At 43.5% G+C, this 25,908-nt stretch overlaps 5 protein-coding genes across 5 annotated transcripts; 3 read left to right on the top strand and 2 right to left on the bottom strand.

Moving 5' to 3' along the window:
- Positions 1-4,338: 4,338 nt before the first annotated feature.
- Positions 4,339-7,813, top strand: LOC109410372 (kinesin-like protein KIF23). Its single transcript, XM_019683922.4, has 4 exons — positions 4,339-4,551; positions 4,615-5,343; positions 5,765-7,151; positions 7,219-7,813. The coding sequence occupies exons 1-4, from the start codon at positions 4,541-4,543 to the stop codon at positions 7,699-7,701; spliced, it is 2,610 nt and encodes an 869-aa protein (XP_019539467.3). The 5' UTR covers positions 4,339-4,540; the 3' UTR covers positions 7,702-7,813.
- A 141-nt stretch (positions 7,814-7,954) lies between these two features.
- On the bottom strand, positions 7,955-8,992 carry LOC109621708 (THUMP domain-containing protein 1 homolog; the record flags this gene model as incomplete). The annotated part of the gene is given in 1 exon segment (XM_020075845.3): positions 7,955-8,992. A coding segment is annotated over 1 exon segment (916 nt), but the record flags the coding sequence as incomplete, so codon positions are not given.
- Positions 8,993-10,355: 1,363 nt separating this feature from the next.
- On the top strand, positions 10,356-10,932 carry LOC109410371 (histidine triad nucleotide-binding protein 1). The gene has a single exon (XM_019683921.4). The coding sequence runs from the start codon at positions 10,409-10,411 to the stop codon at positions 10,883-10,885; it is 477 nt and encodes a 158-aa protein (XP_019539466.2). The 5' UTR covers positions 10,356-10,408; the 3' UTR covers positions 10,886-10,932.
- Positions 10,933-11,193: 261 nt separating this feature from the next.
- LOC109410370 (small ribosomal subunit protein mS22) lies at positions 11,194-12,548 on the bottom strand. Its single transcript, XM_019683919.4, has 2 exons — positions 12,305-12,548; positions 11,194-12,247 (listed from the first exon to the last, which is right to left on the bottom strand). Exons 1-2 carry the CDS (start codon positions 12,429-12,431, stop codon positions 11,247-11,249), a joined length of 1,128 nt encoding a protein of 375 aa, XP_019539464.3. The 5' UTR covers positions 12,432-12,548; the 3' UTR covers positions 11,194-11,246.
- Positions 12,549-16,255: 3,707 nt separating this feature from the next.
- LOC115265400 (peroxisomal membrane protein PMP34) lies at positions 16,256-25,865 on the top strand. Its single transcript, XM_029870317.2, has 3 exons — positions 16,256-17,013; positions 17,088-17,148; positions 23,906-25,865. Exons 1-3 carry the CDS (start codon positions 16,942-16,944, stop codon positions 24,703-24,705), a joined length of 933 nt encoding a protein of 310 aa, XP_029726177.1. The 5' UTR covers positions 16,256-16,941; the 3' UTR covers positions 24,706-25,865.
- The last annotated feature ends 43 nt before the right edge of the window (positions 25,866-25,908 follow it).

The raw sequence follows: 25,908 nt of genomic DNA on the forward strand, positions 1-25,908 counted from the left end.
CGATCAATGCACGCCAAGACAATCAGGAAGGCAATTAGCCAATTTTGCGTAGCACTCGCGCGTTTCTGTGTGATGTTGTTTAAGAGTGTTTGTCGCCCATTCATTCGACAAACATTACGATGCGAGGCTAGCAAAACAAACCCTTTCCTGGCAATCGATGTACAATCGAGCAAAAATGTACAATCGAAATAGCATGCTTGTTAAACACATTATTATTGCTAAATTCTACAAAGTGAACCATTTTTATTTATACAGACTGTTGCGTTGCGCAAAAATTTAAAATTGCGAATGCTCCGCTCCAACGTTAAATCGTTTTGGCGTTTGCAGCGCAGTATTCCTTAGTCCATTCACGAACTTATTGTACAAAGACCAGCAAGATTAAATGTTATTAACGATTTTGCATTTCTTCCGCTCTATTTTTCTAGCATAATATTTAAAAATTGAAAAAGTTATTATTTTGTTAAATATTTACGGTTGAACTTTTTCTTTGCAACGGCCGGAAAGGGTTCACAACAAGCTTTGAAGGTTTGATTGAATGGAGTAGTGGGTTCATCCCGGTGCACATTCACTCAAGCTACAAATGAATGAAAAAGCTTTTTGTTGTCAGAAGCAACATATTCAGTCACGCGTTGAATGAATATTTTTGTAACGATCATGACTATGAAGTTGATTATTCAATGTGTTATATTCAGTCAATGAATTTGAAAATTTTGCGCCCTGACCACAATAATCAGCTACCGGAAACTGTGGAACATAAGCTTTTTAACGCGTAGAAAAAAGTATTCCTTCAGCTTATATTAAAGCTAGTAAGGGCAAATCGAACAAACAAAAATTGCTGACGTTTGTTAAGCTTATAATTAAATTGCTGTTCACATACGTGCCAGATGTTGCATTTTGGCTTATTAACAATGTAAATAGCATCATTTCAGCTTATTATTCAGCATTTGGTTTTGTTCAGCTGCGGATGTTATAAACCAGCAATAGTTCGACATACATGCTTATTAATGACTTCGAATTGTTCCTTGGGTATTAAAGAGACTTTCACCTTTCACCATAGACTAATTTCAAGAACTCGATCCACCAAAGAAAACCATTAAATTTTCTGTGTCCAGTCCGGTACCCAATAAATATTTATTACCGTGTATTTTTTCCGTGTAAATTGCCTTTTGTGTGAATTATGTTTAGTGTGTTACACGCTAACCTGAAACTACCCATCGATTGGGTCGGTTCTACCTAGAGTCAGTCTAGTTAGAGTCTGGCGGACTGTCACTTTCGATCGGAGCCAATCGAGCATGACGTCACGGTGTAGCATTTATCGGTGAGGACACTATGACGTCATGCTCGATTGGCTCCGGTCGAAAGTGACAGTCCGCCAGACTCTAATTATAGGGACTCTAGTTCTACCCGGATTTTTATGTTATTAGCAGCTGTCAAAATCCGGGTAACCGATATCTCGTGAAAAGAGTAACCTTTACCCTGATTGTGGGTAAACGGATCATCGCGGAAATCTCGATACCCAATTTCGCTTGTTGTGTGTAGACGTCAATATCCGGGTAAAGATCTGGGTAAATGGGTGTTGGACAAATTGTTCGCGTTTTCAGCGGCGGCGTCTTGGGCGGCGTCTAACCCGAAATCTTTTCAGGCTTCTTAGCCTTGGAGGAACTTTGTATAGCGAAAATTGCTAACTGTTGACTGGTAAGTAATAATTATTTATGTTTTTTAATGAAATCATAGTGTGCTATAGCAATTTCAGGTATACTGCGCCGCTTGCCCAGCTGCAACAGAATTGGCCAGGTTTGCCGTAGTAGCCTGAGCCCGAAGCAGGTGGAACGAATGCTCGTTGATCACCTTCTGTAATGGCCCCAGGTAAGTTTTTCCACCAGCTAATCGATTAATTTAATCGTTAATTAAATTTTTCTATGAATTCAGGAACTATCCCAACTGTGAAAAATCACACAAAGGCTTATATGTTGCATGTTGCATGTGAGACTGCCACATTGAAAGCTGGATCATCTTCATTGGAAAAGGAGCCGTTTTAACAAGAAATTTATTTATACTCGCGCTTGAGATATCAATAAATCGCTTATGTGTTTTATTTTCATATTTTTTCTTCCGGCAGAATAATAATTTAAGGGGAATCTCATGTGGCATTCACATTGTGCATGCTTACTCATTTATATAAAAATGGGTAGAAAATACTCTGATGAGAAACGTCTAAATCAGGGTAACCTTTAAGTGCCCCACACAATGCATACGTTTGCGTGTGCGTGACAGTAGTTTGACACATTTCCCATATGAAAACTGTCAAAAAAACGCAAACCTCGACGGACCGGACGCTATGTGTTCCAGGCTTTACCCGGATCTTACAATCAACACCGGTAACCCAGATTTGAGTAAAGGTACCTATACCCACTTTAGAGTAACTGCAGTTTTGCTCGATCTGGGTCGCATTGACATCAATCTGGGTAGCTGAGGGTTAGCGTGTACACCGATCTGACAGCTCTGACAGTAAGGGACTAAACATAAATTACGTAAAGTGGGTACCGAGGATTGTTCACAATCTGCGAACTTGACTGCGGAAAAAATCGCGAGCACGCCGTTTTCACTAAATAGATTCAAATTTAATAAACAATCGATCAATTTCCCGTGAAAAATACGGTGTTTGACTCTTTCTACATGAGCTCTTCACTTGTTAAATCGACAAGCCTCGTTGGATAAATGCGCGACTCGATCTGAAAAAAATCAACTTTTTGCAACTCATTACATAAACACGGAACTACAAATCAACCCAAATTTAAGTTCTTTTGACGCAATCCCGTACCTTCGTGGAATTACTCAAATTTGCGTCAAACCGCTATAGTGGTCACTAAGTAGTTCTCATTTGATCGCGGCAAAAATGTTCACCCAGTGGTAAGTTCTTTTCACCCAGCGGAGGCTTTATTTGACGCAAATTTGGGTTTAGTCAAGATAACCCAAATTTGGCTTCTTCCACGGAGCAGCACGCATGTGTCGGTGCTTCTCTCTTCGTTTTTGACAACATTCGTGTGGGGCGAGGGGGAAAACAACCCAATGCTGAGTAAAAACTAAAAGCTGTTTAGCCAAAACTTATTCCCTGGGTTAGGGAACGTTCAAAAATTACGTCCAACATTTGGGGGAGGGGGGGGGGGGGGTCTAGAAAAGTGTGACAATACGTGTATTAGGTATAGGGAAATTGCGTGACAGAGGGGGGAGGGGGGTCTAGAAATCTCGAAAAACGATGGACGTAATTTTTGAATCTTCCCTTAAAATATTTTTCAGTGAATAATTATTAGTTTCCGCCTAGGTGGTGCGAATAGAAGCGGTTTTATTTTTCAAGCTAGCTAACACACACCTACACACTCCCGGCACACAGCTTGTAAACACGCACGAGCGTTCAATTTTCTTGCAACCACCTCTCTCAGCGCGGTTGTCAAATACGCCGTCGCGACGCTGTTCGGAAATGGTAAACATGATCAATCCACCTTTGTTCCAATTTTGTTCTCGTGTTAAAAGTTTATTATTTTCCATTCGCGATGGAAATTTTGATGGATAGTTGTTAAAAAATTAGCTGAAATAGGCTCAACACAATGTTTATCCTTCTCCTCGCTTTCCAACGGCTTGACAGCGGCAAATGGAGATATCGTGACAACAGTTTTGATTACATCCGCAGCACCTAGATAACAATACTCTTCAATCAATCACACAGGTTCAAAAAGGTTTAACATAACCTCAATCTTCAATGTTTGGCTCCCGCTAAGAGAGCATAGTGGTTTCTGCTTTTAGTGGTGTTGCGTGTACGTACACGTTGCATTACACGAATACTACCTGAGTTACTGGTTGAAAATAGTAAACAAAAATCAGCTGTTCCCGGCAAAATCAAATGGCATATTTTCAACCAGTAGATTTGCATTAGTGTTCGTGATGCCGCGCTGCGAAACCATTATTTATTATGGCGCCAGCACCAAACCGAATAGCGACGTTTTGACTAGCGACACTTTTCGACTAGCGACACTTTTTTTCAGTACCGGGTGTAGTGCGCTGTGTGCGTTCAATGATGCACTATCATATACGTCACTTCCGACGTATGTTGTAAACAACCCAAAATTAGCAAAAATATTTTCCTTTAAAAAAAATTTTTGATTTCCAACTGAAATCATAATATATTGAGTCAGTCCGCGACACTCAGGTTTCCGCAACAAAATTTATTTAAGTGCAGTTTCCTTTCCGTGCACTTCGAAATTGCGCTACTCCTTCGGTTTGTGCGAATTTCCCTTTTTTTGGCTCATTTGGGCTCTGATTGCGTGTTCCTTTTTGCGTCTCTTCCGCGCATTCTGCTGCTGCTTTTGCTGTTGTTGTTTTCTGTAACGAACTTTTCCGCAGCAGCACCGCAAGACATCCGCGAACGGATTTTCCGGGAAAAACTAGATTTTAGTGCCTTTTCCGTCCAGCAAAAGTGTTACATTTAATGAGAAATTAATGAAAAATCTGTACTTGATACTGACGAAATACCACTGCTTCGAGAATGAAGACGATGTAGGTTTCAGTGTGGAGTGTTCCGAAATCGACAGCTTCTCATCTAACGGATTTTGCTTCCAGGCGACAGAAAACTCCCATCAAGGTCCTGCCGAGGGTGACGCCCCTGCAAAGTCGTGGAAATTCTGGCAACAACTTGCAAAGCGATCCGGTTCATGTGTACTGCCGCGTCCGTCCGTTGCCGTGCGAATCAGATCTGTCCTGTTTGCGGGTCACCGCTCACAATACGGTCGTATTGACGCCGCCTGAGATTGCCATCAACTACAAGATCACGGCCCTGAAGGAGACCCAGTACATTTTCAAGCATGTCTTCGAGGCGGCCGCTTCACAGCATGAGGTTTACTCGTCGGTGGCCCAGCCGCTGGTCGAAGGGTTGGTTCGAGGGAGGAACGGGTTGCTGTTCACGTACGGGGTCACAGGAAGTGGGAAGACCTACACGATGACTGGGGACATCCATCATCGGGGAATTATGCCGCGGTGCTTGGATGCCCTGTTCCGGACGATTGCCGATTACCAGGCGAAGAAGTTCGTCTTCAAACCGGACCGATTGAATGGGTTTGACATCCTGTCGGAGGCGGACGCGATGCTGGAACGGCAGGCGGAGATGCACTCGAAGATGAACAAAGCGAAACGGAACAAGGACCTGGATCCGGAGATTGCCTCGAAGGCTTCGGTGGAACCTTCGGAGCTGAGCGGAATCGATGAGGACAACATCTACTCGGTGTTCATTACGTACGTTGAGGTGTACAACAATTGCGTCTACGATCTGCTGGAGGAAACGACTATCCAAAAGTGAGTACCGTAGAATGGGGTGTCTTTGATAGTTTTCAGCAGATTTTCTGTCCACCTCGATGTTCTCTTATGGCAATTTGCGATTAATGGTCGTGTTAGGAAGAGTCATCTTCAGCACATGTTTATTGAGAGCAGCATTTTCATGGCAGCTTTAAAGCTGAAATTGGCTATTAACTTTCGAGTTTGAGTAGGTACCATTTGGGCAGGTGTACCTATTTTGGGCACTTGCCGCTATAACTAAGTCAATTTCAAACGAATCCGTTTAAAATTGACTTAGTTATAGCGGCAAGTGCCCAAAATAGGTACACCTGCCCAAATGGTACAAGACCCTACTTTTTGAGATATTAAATCTGAGCGAAATACAATTATATAAAATGTTATGCTGCATTAGAGCAAACAATATTGATTAACCTCGTTTCAGGACACTGCAAAGCAAAATGGTTCGCGAGGATGCCAATCGCAATATGTTTGTCCACGGTGTGACCGAGGTCGAGGTCAAAACAATGGACGAAGCACTGGAGGTGTTCCAGTTCGGTCAGAAGCGGAAACGCGTAGGTCACACCATTCTGAACGCTGAGTCCAGTCGATCGCATTCGGTGTTTACGATTCGTCTGGTTCAGGCTCCTGTGGATAATCATGGGGAACACGCGGTTCAAGATAGGAATGCAGTGACGATCAGCCAACTGTCGCTGGTAGATTTGGCGGGTAGCGAGAGGACCAGTAGAACTGGGAATACAGGGCAACGGTTACGCGAGGCCGGTAACATTAATAATAGTTTGATGACGTTGCGAACGTGTTTGGAGATTCTGCGGGAGAACCAGATGACGGGGAGTTCCAAGAAAGTGCCCTACAGAGATTCGAAGATTACTCATCTGTTTAAGAATTATTTCGATGGCGAGGGACAAGTCCGGATGATCGTTTGTGTTAATCCAAGAGCGGAGGATTATGATGAGACTGCGCAGGTTATGAAGTTTGCGGAGATGACACAAGATGTTCAAATTACACGGCCAACACCGGTTAAGGTTGATATAGGGTTGACTCCGGGTCGTCGTAAGGCCAATCAACTGTTCAAGATGGCTATGAACGACATAGAGAAGCGGCACAATGAGGGAGTCAAGGTGGATGTAGATCTGGGACTGGTCTACAGCCTGGGTCCAAACTTCCCGGAATTGAGGATGAATGGACCCGAAGCGCAGGAGATCACAAGGGAATTGATCAAGCTTCTGGAGATGAGAATCGCTAAACGCCGGTCGTTGTGCGATGATTACGATGCGCGGCAGGACCGGTTCCGGATGAACCTGTTGAAAATCGAGAAGGAAAACGTCGCTCTGAAAGCGGAGAATTCGTCCGTCAAAGGAGTTCTGAACCAAAGCCGTCAGAAGATCAAGGCAATGGAGAACAAAATCGTGATCTACGAGAGCTCGATCGATGATCTGAACCGTCGCAATCGAACGCTGGAAGACCGCGTCCGAGAATTGCAAACCCAGCTGAACCAGAAGACGCAGATGCTCAATCAGAAGGAGATCGAGAAGGAACGTCAACGGAAGAAGTTCACATCGAAGATCGCCGTCGAATCGGAGAAAATGAGTCGCGAGCTGGAAGTAAAGCTGCAGGAACAGAAGAACAAACTCCGCGAAGAGATGCGCGACAAAGACGAACGGTTGAGATTGGTATCGGAGATCATCAAAGGTGAAACGCCGATCAAGAAGGTTGGGCGATCGAACAGCGTGGATGAATTGGCCACGCCACTTACCAGTCACGTGACGGCCACTCCCAATGGGGCACTCCAGACGCCACGTTCCAGAAGGGTAAGTTGTTTTCTAGAGGAAAGGAACGGAGTAACTTTCAATAAACAATGTTATATGTACTTTTTAGGGAGTTGCAGTGGCCAATCCTCGTCACCGGCGGTCCCGTTCTACCGGGGAACGTTGGTTGGAGCACAGAGCGGCAAACCCCGTCCCACTGGGAACCATTTTCCAGCCTTACTACCACGATCGGAAATCGGTTACGAAACTCACGGACGCTCGAGACGTGACCGATGCCAAGGCCTCCAAGTACTGTCTCATTTCGCAGGATGCCGACACTGAGGGCGAAGTAGAAACGAAGATATTCAAAGGGGACGTGGTGCCGACTGTTGGAGGAGGAGCCCAAGTGATCTTCAACGATGTGGAATGTCTGAAGCAGTATTCACCTACGAAGTCTCCGAATAGCCGGAAGCGCTCCAGTAGCAACCACATGGCAGTTGCCCTTCCGGTGGCCAGCGCACCGACCCTGGCAGAGATTCAAGCGACGAGCTCGAAGCGCAGCACTGGGATCGAGGGACCTGCCGGAAGCGGTGGCAAGAAGCCGAAGCATTGATTTTCTTCCGGAGGTTTATAAATGTGGGATGTTTGTTGTACATATTGAATGATTAACTAACAAGTTTCGATGTATTATTTTATTATTCTGGAATATAAAACCAATAATTCAACATGAAAAGTGTCTTATTCTGCGGTAGATTGTACCGGCGCATCTTCCGGTTTATCCAACACCTGCTTCTCGTCTGTTTTGGCTTCCGATGATTCTTGGTCGTCGTTGTTTGCGTCCGTATCCTTTGCCTTCGCTTCATCATTTGCTGCTGTCTCATCCGTCTTATCTTCGGCGGAAGCTTTTTCCTCAGTCTCACCTGTCGATTCAACTTTCTCTTTGTCCTTCGACTTCTCCTTATCGCCTTCATCTTTTTGGGCACAAATCTCCACCAGATTGTACTTTCGCAGCTGGAAGTAGTCCGGCACGACGCTGATCAGACACAAGCCCTTCACGACCTCGACGATGATCGCCAGGTCCGGGTTCTTGAGATTAGCCTTGTTGTGCACATTCTTCGAAGCAACCAGTCCGGCCAGTTCTTCGATAACTTCCGTCCTCTCGATACTGTTGTTGAACCGCTTGTTGAACATGATAGCGAACGTTTTCGGTTCCTTCAGGAAGTACTTATCGAAAAGCGCGCCCGATGCATCGATGATATCCTTCAGATTGGCCCTTGTGACCACTTCGATCGGCATTAGCCTCAGAATGTTCCGGCTTTTGCGTTTCTTGGTTTCATTCAGCTCACGCAGAATCTTCAACGCCACTTCCTTTGGTTCTTTCAGAGTCGTCGTGATGAAGCAGCAGTTCTTCGCTCCAGTTTCGACGGACTGGAATCGGAACTGCGGCCGCTGCGTCTTTGCTGCTTCCGCCTGGTTCTGTACCTGCACAGAAATGTCAACTTCCTCCTCTTCGTCGTCGCCCTCACCTTCTTTCTTCTTCTGCTGCTGCTGGGGATCTTCCACCTTGCCGTACAGTTCGTCAGCGACTTCGTTCAGCAGCCGGTAGCTCTCCTGGATGCAATCCCTTTCGCGGAAGTTGCACGTTACCATGAAGCCGCACTGACCCGGTTCCAGGTACTTCTTTCTGGAATCGCCACCGCCAGAAAACGCTTTGGCGTAGTAATTCCGCTTATCCGTCTTCCCCTTTTTGTCCATCTTGGGACGTTTCGCTGCCGTCGACATCTGAATTTGGGGTGGAACTGAACAATAGAAACCGAACAAACGCTTTTGTTTGAGACGAGATGAAATCCACGCCGCACGTTAATTTGCCGAAGCCGAGCCGATCCGATCTGTTTGTTTACAGAATCAAAAAGCACGCGCGATGATGCCGTTACAGGCGTTACGCTTGACGAAAACCATTGGAATCATTAGACTGATTCACTTATCGGCCTAATTGAACTTTCTTGAAAGTTTTACTAAATTTTTTTTTATAATTTTAATATTGCTTCTTGCATTGCTTTATAGATTACCGTGCAAATTTCCCATCGTCTGAAATATTTGTTCACACGTCAAACACCAAGGAAAGTAGCAAGCAGGGGCGTACAATTTCGTTTCAATGATACACTTTCATGCAACATTTGAATGAGTCACTTCAAGTGTTTCATACATTTTTCTAATGACTCGGTCGTTAAAAAAAAACTTTTCCACTCATCGTAGCACTCGGTAGTCTCCCACCCGGTCGCATTGCTTGTGCTTCACCCGTCAGAGCATTAGCACAGATAACAGATGTTTATGCTAGTACAAATTTTTCGCAGAATCATGTGTAAATGTTCAAAACGATATACGTTGGCTCACTACCGCCATCTACTCAACTGATTGCGACATTACATCTAACTTGTATGCAAGAATAGTTCAAAGTTCCACTTTCATTCAAGATCGAATACAATCTTGAATGTAAAATTGCGTAGTGCATGCAATCTTGAAAGCGATCACTAACTATCGATCACTGCGCCATCTCTAAATGATTGCCACATGAGTTTCAGATGCTCGTTACATACAAAATGGCTGTTGAGCATTTTTACACACATTGCCAATATAAGCATAAACGTCTGTTATCTGTGGCATTAGTGTCTCACTGGTGCGTGCTAGTCTCTCAATGGTTACGGGCGCCGGTTAATTGGATTTAAGTGGTCGAATTTGTTATCCTCTTTCATAAAACATAATTATCATTCTATTGGCGTGCACCACTATTTAAAAATGTGGTTTAAATAGTGTTTTTAGCATGTTGAAGTATTTCAATGACTCATAAATGAAACGAAAATCCAAGTGTATCATCCCATGTTTCATACACACTTGTTTCTGTAGCAGCAACGAACGAGTGTGTTGCTGGGTGAGAGATGAAGCATCACAGCAGTCCGTTCGCATGGGAAACGATTTGCTACAGTCGTCGTACGTCATGTTTTCCTTTCGAAATTGCACGACCCTGGTAGCAAGTAAACAAACCGATTATTCCATGCACCACCCAAAAAGTGTAACCGACGCTTAAAATTTCTAGCAGTGAAACGAACCAATGTATGCTTAAACTGGTGGGAACATATTGTGGTGTGACAAAAAATTTCTGCACGGGGTCGAATACGGTGCAAAAAAAAAGCAATATATAGGTAATATATGAATAGGCTTGCATTAGGTTTCGTGAGACATTTTTTGGACAATTCAATACTTTTCTTACGCAAAACACAAACAATCAAAATCAGTGTTTTGATCTCGTGCCAAAGAATCGAATGAATCGCTTGACCGCTTCCGCTGGTTTAATCCGGCGATTGGCTTTGCCGCCAAAGGTCGCATGGCCGATCTGCCAACGGATCCAACGGTTTGCCACTGGGGAAGAGTCCGGTGGCAATCCGAAACCACCGGTGCCGGACGCCGACACTATCTTCGACAAAATCATCCGCCGGCAGATCCCGGCGGACATCATCTTCGAGGATGACCACTGTATGGCCTTCAACGATGTGTCTCCGCAGGGTCCGGTGCATTTCCTGGTGATTCCGAAACGGCGTATCCCAATGCTGGAGGATGGAGCCACCGGCGATACGGAACTGTTCGGCCATCTAATGTTGGTGGCCGGTCAGCTGGGTAAACAGAGGGCCCCGCAAGGGTTCCGCCTGGTGGTCAACAACGGCGAACATGGATGCCAATCGGTGAACCATCTGCATCTGCACGTCATCGGGGGACGTCAGCTGGGCTGGCCTCCGGGGTAGTTTAGGTGTTATGTAATCGCAGTGCTTTTGTCAATAAACGATAGACACGAAGTAGAATTGTTTTACCGAATTTCCTGCTCAAATCTAATGTAAGAAGGGCTTTAATTGATCACTAGTTCTATCAATTGAAAGTTTTACTTTTTTGTAACTTATGTGTTATTGTGTACTTAGATGTTCCATTGAAGCCAGAGTGCATTAAGTTAAATAAATGTCATGGCTTTATACGTGTGCTGAAGCTTTCTACATCACAATTTCTATTCGAAATTGTTCCAAAGGAAGTTTGTTCGGACATATGTACTTACGCCATGTAGGTTGATCGGATTTTAATGGTGTGTACGCTCTATCTTAAACCAGAATTATTCTATCTGCCGCCGTGCATCTTACGAATTCCTTCTGCAAGCTGTTGCCGCTCGTGAGCCATCTCCCGGTAAGCCGCGATTGCCAAATTAAGTTGCACCTTCTTACCGCAATGCTCGGTCACAAACTGCTCAATAACGCCGAGGTACTTCTCATCTTGCTGCAGATCTTCCGGGCTCTTGTCTTCCGGCGTGAACAAGGGTGCTTCAGAGCTGAGTACAAACTGCTTCAGTTGATTGAAAGTTTCCGCTTTAACTTCGACACCCTCGTGAAGGGAAGCAAACAAGGTCATCAGCTCGACTCCGTTACGCAAATAGTCCCGTTTGATCATGTCCAGCAGCAGATCGTCCACCAACCGGTGCCAAGCCAGGAAGAAAACCATCGGTCCGAAGTGCCTCGTCGATCTCAGCAGATCAAATTCCTTGTTTTCATTCACGTGTAGATAAACCGTGGCGGTTAAATTGTGATATTCCTTCTCGTAAGGTTCAAACTGAACGCAAGCTCTGTCCAACACGAACTCGTAATCCTTTGCCTCCATGATCTTCCTCAAGTTACCCGCCTCGAACATTTTCGGTGTTCGCACGTAACGACCCTTCAATGGGAAGTAAATCTGATTCAGGCGTTTCCGAGTCTCATAGGCAGCTTCCTGCAGAGTACCATCCGGTAAGCGCTCCACAATAGTTCGTTTGCTGTTCTTCAGCCCGAAACTGATATCCGTGAAGATCATCTTAGTCTCCGAAAATCCCTTCAGCGCTCCATCCTTCGACAGAACCTTCGGGTTCTCGTGCATCACGTCCACCACCGGAGGCATCTGCAGCATTCGATTGGCCTTTCCGATCGATTGCCCAACTTCGCGCCGCACCTGATCATCGGTCATAAATTTGTACTCCACGGTGTTATCCTTGACCGATCGCTTCCGAAAGACCCGATCTAGCTCCATGCGGGTCATCGACTTCAGCAACTTTTGAACATCATCGCGCATAAACATCGGCCCTGGATCTTTGTCTGTAAAATGTAATCCTTTGAAACTACCCTACTCGTGGGACACTAAACTGCACTTACCATACGAGAGAAATGATTTGGAGCCCTCCGTCCCCGCAACGCAGTACCAGCGCGCCGCCGACTGGTATGTGGTGACGTTTTTCACGATCTCCGACAGCAGCCGGGCACCGGAAGGAATTTTCAACATTTTTCTCTTGTAAAATGCACTCAATTATACGGAATTTTCGCGTTTTAAATTTGTACAATGTTTTGGACGATGGGATTACAAAACAGTTCGGTCACATTTCGATCCGAGAGAAACGGTCTGTCAAAAATCGTGCGCGTCAAAAGCTGGTGTTACGCGTGTGACGACGGGGTTCTGCTCCCGGGAATTAGCGATTTTCAATGGTAAAAAGGCGTAACTCTTGTAACAAGTGCCTAAACCCACAGATAACAGACATTCGTCTCTGTTCGTTAATATACTTATCAACTAAATGCGTCATTATGCTCCCATTTCCACTGGAATTGTCTGAATTTGGCGTAAATTTTGACATTAATTAGCATCAAACATTCTGCAGCATTGCAATGAATATGTTCAACTGCTATCTGCCACGAGATCTGCCATATGCAAACGGACGTACACTGGAAAACGGATTGCGGTAATGACCAGCATGAAAATGTTTTCAAATTTACCAAATTTACCATCGATCCACAAACGCTTCTGTTACCTTCTTCAATAATTCTTTAGTAAAAGAAAGAGCTAACAATTCTATGACTTATTTATTCGGAAGGCAAAACTAGAATGTCATTTTTTTTTCATTTTGAACTGCATCGTCGCGGTCATGGCTACTACGATTGTAGCTTGCTCCGTAGCCATGGTAGCATCTCCCCCTTTGAGTTGATAGCAGTGGAAATCAGCCAATCTCCTCGGCGGCCGGATTGAGCGCTCTGGACGTCGCGATACTGGCTGCACGGGTGTTGATGTTTGGATGGGCAGACTGTTTTCCGTCGGTAATCGAGTTTCTTCTTCTTCAATCGACAGAGTTTCTTCAGAAACAACCACGGATGACTCAACAGTTTCTTCATGGAATGACTGCTGATCTGGAACGACGGCCGGCGACTCGCTTCGCCGGGGCTGTGTTGCTTCGTTTGCGGAAAGGCCAAAATCGTCGATTAAGATGGACAGCGGCGCTGGTTCAACTGGAACGGCTTCTTCCATCCTCGAGCGGAGCTGGTCGACATGTGAGCGCAGAACCTTGCGTCGGCCCACTTGACAATCCAGCAGGACATTGTAGCTCACACCTTGGCGAATACTTTGGAACCTGCCGAGAAACTTCGTTTACCTGACTGTTGTAGCTGGAAATCGGGTTTCGGTGATGGTCGCAACAGGTCCAAAGTTGTGCTCATCAGTCGTCCAAGCATGACCTGGGCAGGAGAATTACCGTTCAACACCGTTGACGGAGTGGATCGGTACACATACAGGAACGTTTGCAGTGCGCTAGCGGTTGATGTTTCTCCTCCCCCGACGATTTTCTTGAGCGATCTCTTCAACGTATCCACAAACCTTTCCGCTTGCCCGTTTGATTGTGGGTGGTAGGGCGCTGTTCGGATGTGGACGATTCGAAACTTTTCGCAAAACGTACGGAAATCAGCGCTTGTGAACTGACTTCCGTTATCGGAAACGATGACCAAAGGGATTCCGAATCGAGAGATACCTTCTTGCAGGAAAGCGATGGTAGTAGAGGTTGTAGGAGAACGGGTTTGTAGAATCTCCGGCCACTTGGAGAAAGAATCCACCATTACTATATAGTACATTCCATCCACAGGTCCAGCAAAATCGATGTGGATGCGTTGCCACGGTCCCTCAGCGCGAGGCCATGGTTGTGGTTGAGCTTGTGGCGGAGATTTGGCAGCACTTGCACAGCTCGAGCACCGGCGGACGTAGCTGGTGATGTCTTCTTCGCACCAGTTTTCTTCTCGCCGCTGGACTCCGTGGAAGTTTTTGAAAAGCAACCACAGTAGCCCTCTTTGTGGCCCGTTTTCCCACACTGTTTGCAGGTGTGCTTGGAAAACTGGCAGTCCTTCACGAAATGCATCGCACCGCACTGCCAGCAAGGGGATGGGGGTGTCTTACCGTCGGCTGACGACTTCTGCTGGTAGGACGGCTGCTTTCTTGAGTGCCGTACTGCCTGCACCGCTGTCGGTTTCTTTTCCACCAGCGCCGTGTCGTGCTTGAGGTTCGACAGGCGTTGGCACTCGGTGACCAGGCCTTCCAGGTTGATGGTGTCAGCTTGATCGGACTCGAGCTTGGAAGAAGTCGAGTCCTAACGTCAGCGTCCTTCGTCGATTTGAGACCGCAGATGAACACCAGACTCTTGAACTGGTCGACGGTGAGCTTCTGCAGTTCGAAATCCTCGCATTGCCGGTTGATGATTCCGGCATACGAAACGAAGTCGTCGGCTTCACTCTTCTCGACCTTGAGGCAGTCGTAGCGCTTGCTGAACAGAGATTTCTGTTGGCCAAAAATCTGCTTCAGCTTTACCACAACGTCGTCGAAGGTGAAATCACGTGGGTGGGATGGCAGGAGGTAGTTCAGGAACTTTTCGTGCACCGGGACGCTGAGACTGCGCAGCAGGAGCCTTACCTTCGCAGCGTCGTCCAAACTTCTGCCATCTTGCCGGAATAGATCCTCGTACTTCGAAAACCAGCGGTCGAACGTTAGGCTATTTTCCGGGTCGAAGTGGAACTCCTTGATGTTGGAGGCAAGGGATTCGAGAATCTTCTCTGGAGCGCTTCGCTGGGTTGTCGCCTCCTGGTTACCGGTGATTTGCTCCAACAGCATCAGCAAACGGTTGTTCTGCTGAGCCACTTGACGCATAATTTCCGGCATCGCAAATTCTCCTCCCCATGCTCCGGTTTCGGATTCGGCTTGATGGTCGTTCTTCCGGGACATTCTTGAGGATCTTCAGGCTTGAATCTCGTCGCCAAATGTTGCCTTCTTCAATAATTCTTTAGTAAAAGAAAGAGCTAACAATTCTATGACTTATTTATTCGGAAGGCAAAACTAGAATGTCAATTTTTTTCATTTTGAACTGCATCGTCGCGGTCATGGCTACAACGATTGTAGCTTGCTCTCGTAGCTATGGTAGCAGCTTCTTATGTGCGTTTTGTTTCCTTTCATACCAGCCGGCTCGGTAGATGAGTGGAAGCGTGCGAGCCTGGTGATTTCTAGGTTCTTGGTTCGAATCCGGTTGCCAACAAAAACTTTTTTAAGTGTAAATGAACCGATTTGGTAAAATTGAAAACATGAATCTGTTGTTGAATTTTGAATTGCAACGAAAATTAGTCTGCGGAAATTTAGCGGCGTAGTGCATTTAAATTTCAACCACATACCGTCTTTCAGTGTGTACTTTTTTTTCTTTATCGAAGATTAGGGCAAAGTCTGTCGAATTGACGACATTCACATTGTTCCTGAGATTGTTCCATTGTGGCAAAAATCTTTTGAATTTCCTATGGTTTGAAAATTTTGGATCTCGACTGATTTTTGGGCGTAGACTCCGATAATGAAATAATCTGGATACCTCTAAGAATCTAATTAAACTAAATATATGAATGCCATAAGGATAACTTATGAAAATTAATTTTCATCAGGTATTATCATGGTATCCTTACTGTTAAGTTGTGGCAAAAATTCATATAATGGGCTGTCCATAAACCACGTGGTCGTTTTTTGGGAAATTTCGACAAGCGCGGTCTTTCGTTCATACAAAAAAAATATGGATTGCTTCTAAGATATTTTGATCGATACCTTGATAAAATTTTGTTGGTTTTTTTTCATCGCTGAGTGCAGCCAACGAACCACTGCCGAATCGATTAAGGAACATCGATGTTTTTTGCCGAAATGCCCAATGCTACCACCATCCATCGATCGTCCCGGGATTTTTCTGTTGAAGTAACGCCCAATAACGCTCCATGATTACGCGTAAACAAACGAGTTGTCAAAGGTTTTCTTATTACCCCTATAGCTTGTTCTTCGCCTCATTCATTCACGATCGGATTCTCGCGGAGTGCAGCAGTAGCGCGGTTGTCGCCAGGTGCAATCCGCAGTGAAAATTTCAGTGCATTTCCCCCAAATTGGGGCCTAATTCCAAAGATTAAGTAGATTATAAGTATCGGTTGGTGACGCGAGAGTTTGGGTGTTGTGTAATTTCCGCTGGTTTCGAGAAAAAAAAAAAGAATAATTTTGTCACTGCGGAAGATACGGATGAGCTGACCGGGCGACCGAAAGCTATCAGGAAGGGTGAAGTAAACTCGTTTGCCGTATTATTGAGTGCGTTTGTGTAATTATTGAGTATTATTTCGCGGATTTAGTCACGGTCCTCTATGTAATCGCGCGATCAGTAAACTATCATCGCTGTATGCAAAAAAAGTAAATACCGTGAGCAAAGAAGAGGCACTCGGGCACGGTACATTATTAGGTACCCCTTTCTGGAGGAGGCAGTGAGCAAGCAGTTCTGAAGAGTGGTTGGTGGTATCGCCGTCGTCATAAATAGAATTTCGGCATTATCGTGTTGCTGCTGCTGCTGCTGCCTGACTGACCTCTGATCGCAACGGGCACTTGAAGGCGACCGTGTCGAATAAGAAACACGATTTGAAGTGTTTTTGTTGCCGTCATCATCATCGTCGTCGTCTAGAAAAAGAGGAACTCATCCGGAACAATGGCCCAATCGAAACCACTAAAGGAAGTCTTCAGTTACCTGTCTTGGGTACATGCAGTGTCCGGGGCTACGGTAAATTGAGCACCAGCATGATCCATGGTCACTTTGAAATCTTATGATTCCTCTCTTTTTCGCGCTCATTACAGGGCAGCGTGATTGCCATGTCTGCTTTCTATCCGCTGGACACGGTTCGCTCGAGACTTCAACGTGAGTATCCAACTACGGGAGTGACATCATTATTGTTGTAGTTGTTTGATTAGTATTTGCTCTGGCCTAAGTCCGTTGCAATAAAGTCTGTAGGCTCCAGTCAAACAGACAGTGAATCGCATTATAACAAAATTTAATGAGCTAGTAAACATTTAGGGTTATTTTGCCACAGTTTATTTGCTTTGCCACTTTGCCTATAACACCAATTTACAAAGTCGCTGACCAGAAAGCTGTTCAAAACCTACGGGATGTGAATAAGCTCGACGCAGTTCATTTAGACATCGCATACTTATATAAAAAGCAATGCATTTGACGTCGATGTTTCCTGGCTTTAATTATTTACTTTTGAGTGAACTTTGTGTGTTCTTGATATAACTGGAAGATAGGGGTTTGTTTCCTTCAAACGAGCCTCTCCAATGATAGATTTGTGCAACCAGATCCTTTCCAAAGGAATTCATCGGGTTGAACGAAGTGTGGATACAATCAACATAAGCCTGGTGAACGGTGTCCTACCTTGAATCAGTTCTGCGTTCGTTGTCGTGGTGTTGGCCACTTCAAGGCGCGAGCGTGGGATAGTGAGCTAATGTATGACTTGATGGTGACACGGTATTACCTCTCCTTCTGGGATCCACAAGAATTACATCCGCGATACCTCCAAACCGCGAAGGATCTGCACAATTTTGTTCCAGGACTTTAACATGAGTTTCTCTTGGGTTCCCGTGGGTTGATGAGATTCTTTCAAGGGTTTTTTAGGATTCCTTCAGAAGTTCCCTTTGGGGGGTTTCCAGGAGTTTCTTCAAAGTTCCTTGAAGAGGTTCCGCCTGTGATTTCTCGAAGTACTCTTGGCAGGATTCCTGAGAAAACTGATCTTATGAAGGGCATAAGTTTGTCTTAGGAAATTTTGACATAAGAAAATGTCTTGATTTCCATAAGAAATTCTTATGATATCATTTCATAAGACATCCTATGAAATATTTTTGCAATGTAAAACAACAAAATCGCAACCTGGAATCGAACCAGGGACGTCGAGATCGGAGAACGCGTGCTTTACTCACGCGCCCATCGACGCTTCGAAGGTTGGAACGCTTGGAGTGCAATAAAAAGTTTGGCTTTTCGGGATCAACGTTTCATAAGAACATTCTTATGAGATTTTTCATAAGACCGCTGTAATGAATTTCTTAAGAAATTTTTGCCTCAGTGCAGAGATACTTTCTGGAATTGCTTCATGAATACATTTTGAGGTTACTTCAGGAGTTCCTAGATTCCTTCAATATTCCTTTTGAAATTACCTACTCTACAAATTAATTTCGAGATTCCTACAGGGATTTTTTTCTATGATTACTACCCCAGCAATTTTTCCTGTGATTCCTCTAAGAAATTTATTCGTGGTTTCCCCACAAATTTACTTTTGCGATTTCTCAGGGAGCTCCATCTGGGATTATTTTTATGATTCCTTCAGAAATTCCCTTTGGGATCCTTTCTGCGATTCTTACAAGGTTCCGTCTGAGATTCCTCCAGAAACTCCTTCCAGGATTCCTTCAGAGATTCTTTCGGGATTTCTGAATGAATTCCGGTAATGTCTTTAGAGGTTTTGTTGGAGGTTTTGTTTCACCCGGGATTCCTTTGGGAGTTCTTTCGGGGATTACTTCAGGAATTATTTCTGAGATTTCTTCAGAAACTCCTTCCAAAATTTCATTTGGGATTCCTTCAAGGAGCTCCTGTAGTTGCTTTAGGGATTCCTTCAGGAATACTTTCTAAGATCCTTCCAGAAATGCTACAAGAACCCTGACGAGTACTTTTTTTAGTATTCCTACAAAATCTTCGCCGGGAACTCCGGAAACTCCATCCGGATTTTTTTTCCAGAACTACTTCTGGGAATACTTTCCTTTCGGGAATTCTACGGTAGTTCCATACGGTACTTCTTTCGGGATTCTTCCAGGAACTACTTCTAGGATTTTTTCCGGGAATTCCTTCAGGTATTCCTCCGGGAACAGCTTGTGGACTTATGTCTGGAATTGCTTCTGCTTTCGGAACTCTTTCGTGGGCTCCTCCGTTAACATTTTCTGGGCTTCCTTGGGGAACTCTTTCCTAGAAGGAGTAATACTGGAGAAATCTTGGAAATAATTTCAAGAGAAATTCGAGAAAGAATCTCTGTAAAAACCTGGGAATACTTCATGGAGGAATCCTGGCAAGAGCTGTTGATAATATCTCAAATGGAACCTCCTTAGAAATCTCAGAAGAAACTCCTGGCAAAACTCCAGAGGGAACTTCTGAAGAAATCCTTAATAATCCTCCAGAAGAATCTCATCAAGTGCTTCTAGGTATCCCAAACGAAACTGTGGAACAAATTTGCGTACAAACCGCGAAGGATCTCTTGGAGTAATCCCGGATGGAATGGATCAATGAAGCAAACTTTTCTCTCATTCGCCGCATGTAAGCAAAGGCATCACTGTATATGGACATTAGCATTGTGACAGCGATCGAGTAATGCCAAACACACAAGGCTACGGTGGCGCAATCTGTTCATTTCATAGCGGCTGTTTTAGTTATTTTAGTGATCCATTCCTGTGGAATCCCAGAAGGATACCTGCTGGATGGGTGCCCCCGTGCCACCTTCAAGTCATAAATCAGCACATTTAATAATCAAAAAGTGTGCTTCTTTATGACTCGATGACGGCAGGGTGGCATCCCTCCAGGAAGTCCTACGGGGATTCCATCCGATATTCATTCAAAATTCATTTCGTCATATCTAAATTCAATCACCTACAGCTCATTTTAGAAGCTGAACCTGAGAATATGGTATATGAAAAACTTGTGCGGGTAGACCAGTTCTGCAAGAAAGTCACGTAAAAAAACGATATTTTTTTGAATATTTAAGGTAAATGTCGCGGACTACCTTTGAAAAATGCCAAATGATATACACAGTGAATATCATTGGCATTTTTCGAAGGAAGTCCGTGACATTTATCTTAAATATTCGAAAAATACCGTTTTTTTCGTGACTTTCTTGCAGAACTGGTCTAGCCGCACAAGTTTTTCATATACCACATTCTCAGGTTCAGCTTCTAAAATGAGCTGTAGGTGATTGAATTTAGATATGACGAAATGAATTTTTCAGCACTGGTTCAAACACATATTTTCATTGAACCAGTTCCTTTTCACGAAAAGGTGTTTCGTAATTTGTTATTATTCAGTAGGAAAAACGATTTTTAACGCAACAGATACGCATTCCAACCAGAGTTTATATTTTCATTTTCAATGAGTGAAATTCAACGTGAATTTTGAAAACTCTCAACTAAGGGATCAACATAAAATTCATTTTGGTGAGTGAATTTTTTCAATTATTCATTCATTTTTCTGTCACTGACTATTTTCATTGAGAAATGGAACTAGACCAAAACTCCCGATTAAACTTCCAATCACTTGGGTAAAGCAAATAATTGGAATACTAACCATCTGTTCCATTTGTTCATCAAGTCGAATTGAATGAAAAAAGAGAGGCATTCAGTTGACAATGAATGTGGCCAAACACGAATGAGAAAAATAGAATGTCAATCTTCACTTTGGACGTACGATTTTTTTACACTCTGTTTTCCAACATTCATGCTAACATGAACAGTGGATAAAACGTCAGATTTGAGATACAGTGATCTAAATACTAAATATAGAACGCCTGAGATCGATTTTTTTTTTTTTTTTTTTTGCTAGGTTTCTAGCTGCACTCTGAATAGAGTTGAAACCTCTACACTAGACCCGAAGATGGAAAAGAGTACGTAATCTTTCAGAAGCAGTTTGCCAGCCGTACGCGGAAAATGATATCCATTAAGACACTGTTGCCTACTGACTCAGAAAGTTACGGTAGAAGGCTGGAAAGTTTTCAATTGGTCAGTCAGTCAGGATTTGCCTATGTAGTGTTATGGTCACACGGTCTGTGTTTGTCGTCTTGTTCGATTTTGTGGTATGGTTCAATATGTTTTTCTTCTCGTTAAGTCAGTGGTCGTATGTTTGTTTTTTTCATCGAATCAATCAAACCCTGTATGTTAAAATATAGTCGATCCTGTGTCAAATTGTTTTCTTGATTTCGCTAATCGTTTTCTACTTCTCTGTGTTCATCTCTTGTGTCCTTAAATTGTCATCGGTCCAAAACCCACAGAAACATACAACTGAACATCTGATATTTTTCTGTTGGTTCAAAATACCATCTAGGAGATAAACAAAAATACGTCAAGTTGATCAGTTGATTGCAATAAAATTTTAAAATAATAAAGATTGCTTGTCAACTATTATGTATTCGTCCCCCTACAAATGTTATGAAAAATGTTCAAATTCGTTCAATTGTACTATCGGTCCTACCTAGATAAACCATGTAATTTTCTCAAGCGTAGCCTAGAAATGTCAACCTAGTCATACACAAGTAACGTTGTTCAGTTAATAAAAAGCAGTCAGTCACGTCACGTCGAACGCATTGACGTCAACAATGCGTTTAAGTGTTCGCACGTTAGCTTCGAATCTATCAGCACAATTAAGTGCTGCAAATCTCCTTCCCACTATTCATTCTTCGGTCGATTTTAATTGCTTTATTTAAAAAAAATATAACCAACTAATATTCTAAAAATTCGAAAACGCGACTATGACATTAATAAATTACTAATCAAAATCAACCGAGAAACGTGGGAAATAGAGCCCAAACAACATTTTGAAGTCAGCTGGCTGTAAAAGGTTCCAAAACCTGTCACAAATCCTACAATACTTTTGTTAGGATTTGTAACGATCATCAAAACCTTCTCAAATCCAACCGACTTGGAACTATTGCTTGGGAATAGACTCTAATGAGCCCTGGCGGATCCTCCATGTTTATCGAGCATGTCTGATGCATATGATCAGCCATACTCCATCTGCAGCAGCCGGTTCGTGATGAACCGTTGGAGGCGCATTAAAGTGTTAAAAAGGTGATATGTTTCACTAAAGAACAGTACATTACAATAATCAAAATGAAACTCCTTCACTTTAATACCGTCAACCCCTGCGAACTTGGCCAGGGCGAACGCCTGAGATCGATTTAATAATCAAACCCTAATTAAAAATGCTCTTTTTAATAAAATAAACTATTTATCAAAAATATTGTGTTAAATTATTATTATTATTTGCCTACCTTTGAAATTTTATTATTGAAATTGAATAACTTCCAAAGTTTAGGAGTTGTAAGAATTTGGACATATTCGTATTCAAAGACCCAGATTTTAGCTAGTAATCCAAGCTAGTAATCGAACACTGTTGGTCAATTCCTCGACTTTTGCTTAGGCTGACCAAACCAAGTGCATTATAGTGGAATCGAGTTCAGATCTGTGGTACGGAGATGGTCAAATGACTCCGTAGCTTGGAGGAAAGCGATCGTCTATCGAATTGGGAATCGTGGGTTCGATTCTCACCGGAGCACGTGGAATTCTTTTCATAATTAAAATCTCAATTTGTTCGTAGAACTCGTGTTTCTGTTGTGTGTATGGACGTCAGAGCAATCAAACGTTGAACACCGTTTATTTGGCCGCCACAATGGCCGACTTTGGCACCTACTCACGATTTTGAGGGCACAAATCTCTTCGTAAACAAAACCAGCGCACCTGAGCTTCTTATTTTAAGCTTATTACAAGTGAGCAAGAACAGAATAATAAAATTCATTGTTGTTTGAAGTTTGCTTGTTGAAATTTGTGCGTCTGAAGTTGTGATGCACTGTTGAACCGGGATTTCAAGACGTTTGTCCTTAAAAACTGATTTGCAGTAAACTTTGAAATCTCGAAAAAAAAAAATCCGTACAGCCATAAACCGATTATCTATCGATTTTGTTATCGTCGTCTTGGTCGTGCATAAAGGCCAACTGAATACAACAAACACGATAGATTAAAAAATTGAAGAATCTAACTACCACACGGCAACGGCGCGAAGCTTATTTATTGTTCTTATCAGTGAAACTGATTCAGATCGACGGCCATTCATAACCAACGTGGTTTTGGGATCATTTGGGCAGGGGGACCTATTTTGGGCACTTGTTACTATAACTCAGTCAATTTCAGTCCGACTGACTTGAATTTTTGATCATTGCTATCACCCTCATTCTTGTTTTCGATCGAATGAAAATCGTTCGCATTCCCGTTTACGCCAGCAAAATTAAATGGCCTACTGATTCGATCGAACCAAAAACGTTCGAAAGTGGATACGTCCGTAAACAAGAATGAGGGTGATACGTATTATAGATAGTAGAGTAAACATAGATCCGCGGACATCGCTGTGTGAAATGTTTCAAGCGTGTGAATAGTATTTTTCAAGAGTGCGACGGTTGAATATGACGTCATGCGCTCCATTGGTGTTGTTGTAATCGTGACGTCATGCTCGTTGTTTACTCTACTATCTATAATACGTATCTGATCGTATTTCAAAAATCAAGTTATTCGGTTAAAAAATGACTGAGTTATAGCAGCAAGTGCCCAAAATAGATCCCCCTGCCCAAATGGTCCCAGACCCTAAACCTTAAGAGGGAATCTGAAATGCACACGTTATTTATGAACTACCCCTCAATTATCATTAGGTGTCATCCATTAAGTACGTCACGGTCCTAGGGGGGAGGGGTTTTCTGCTAAAGTGTGACAAGCAAATGTATTAGGTATAGGAAAAACCCGTACGTACTTAATGGATGGTCCCTTAGTGTTAATCACTTTCTCGCTTAGCAACTAACGGTACTCTTGATGTTCTCTTTATCTTCTAGTGGAAGAGCCAGAACGCCGCAAAGCACTCAGCACATGGGCCATCCTGAAGCAGCTGGTGGCGGAAGAGGGCTTCGCTACGCTCTACCGTGGCATCGTCCCAGTCTTGCAAAGCCTATGTATCTCCAACTTTGTCTATTTCTACACATTCCACAGCTTGAAGGCGCTACGCGGATCCATCACCGGTGGTAGTCAATCGGCCTTGGCCGATCTAATCCTAGGATCGCTGGCGGGAGTGGTGAATGTATTCTCAACCACACCCTGTTGGGTGGTAAACACCCGGCTGAAGATGAAGGGTCTTGGCCATCGGGTTAAGGACAACACCATGCACTACGATAATCTCCTGGATGGCTTGATCCACGTGGGACGAACCGAGGGAGCCAAAGGCCTGTGGGCCGGTGCGATGCCTTCCCTCATTCTGGTCATCAACCCGGCCATCCAGTTCATGGTGTACGAATCGCTCAAACGGCGTATGGTAGGAGATCCAAAACACGCCTCGTCGGCTGCCTTCTTCGCCATCGGAGCCATTGCCAAAGCGATTGCCACGGTTCTCACCTATCCGCTGCAGCTGATCCAAACCAAGCTTAGGCATGGTAACATGGACAAGAGTCTGGATCTGCCACCAGATACGGACATGGTACAGATGCTATTGATTATCCTCAAGAAGCAAGGAGCTGCCGGATTATTCCGCGGATTGGAGGCTAAACTGCTGCAGACGGTACTGACGGCGGCATTGATGTTCATGACCTATGAGAAGATTGCCCGGTTTGTCACAGTCCTGCTGGTCAGGGGCAAAAAGTGATAATCGTGTGCAATGGAGAGGGGTTCTTATCTATTATCACATGTATTTATTGGAGGAATTAGTGTTTTACAGTTTTCGTGGCATTTTTAGACACACTTTAGTAAGCAACTTTTCAATCTAGTCCTACACATTCCATTTTTTTATCATCGACATTTATTGGCTCTTCTATCTAGATGCAACTTTTAGCTACACTAGGGTGACCTATCTATATATGAAACAGGAACACGGAAATCACAAAATCCAAAAAGGGAAATGCATTGTATGGGGAAATATGCTCGCTCAATGTATGAAGATATTTACGCTTGACGACGTGATGTGCATAGAAAAGTATTAAAACTTTGTTTTTCTTTTTGGCGTAACGTCCTGACTGGGATTGAGGATCTGTTCTATAAGCATTTCCCAAATGACTAAACTACGTGTAGTAGGCATATGATACTCTATAGCCAAGGCAAAGCCAGAAATATTTCCATAACAAAAAGTTTCAGAACTGACCACTTTGGTTAAATTGTTGCACCATTGTTGATTATTTTAGAGAACACAAATTTCGACAGACAGCGAATATCTGAAAGATGAACATCTTACATGTGTAATTCTTGCATACATTTTGCTTATTTTCTCATTACAAACGGCCAGCTAGTTTGTAGTGATGTATCGAATACCACCATACGGCCGAACGTCGTTGATATTAGTTAGCATCGGGAGGCAACATAACATAAAATTCGGTCGCTTCCCGGCCTGATTTCCTTCGCCCTACTTGCCAAAGATTGGCTCTCTCTTTCTTACAAACTACTAACGGTGATGAGTTTAGCATGTACGTACATTGTACAATAGGTATTCGTTGTTGCCTATCGAAGGCCAATGGTTAGGGTTTTGTGTTTACACGTTGCCGTCGGTATAGGTTTTAGTTTAGTTCCATCAACGTAGTATGTACCTTCGCTAAAAAGCACTATCCAGATTGTGTTAGTCGGAAAAAGCAAGAGAAACAACAAAATCCTCGAATAATATTTGTCGTTTTCAAATATCTACAAAAACGACGGAAGCAATCGTGGAGTAAAAGAACGTTCGATATTATTATATCGAAATATTTCAGGTATGTGATTATTTCAAGAAGCTATAAATCGCAAAGAATTAAGGAATAATAAAGTTGAAGCGGATGCCAAGGACTTGAACAAATATTTTTAATCCGAAATTCTTTGAAAAAAA

Source organism: Aedes albopictus, chromosome 2 (assembly GCF_035046485.1).
Source record: "Aedes albopictus strain Foshan chromosome 2, AalbF5, whole genome shotgun sequence".
Taxonomy (NCBI): Eukaryota; Metazoa; Arthropoda; class Insecta; order Diptera; family Culicidae; genus Aedes; species Aedes albopictus.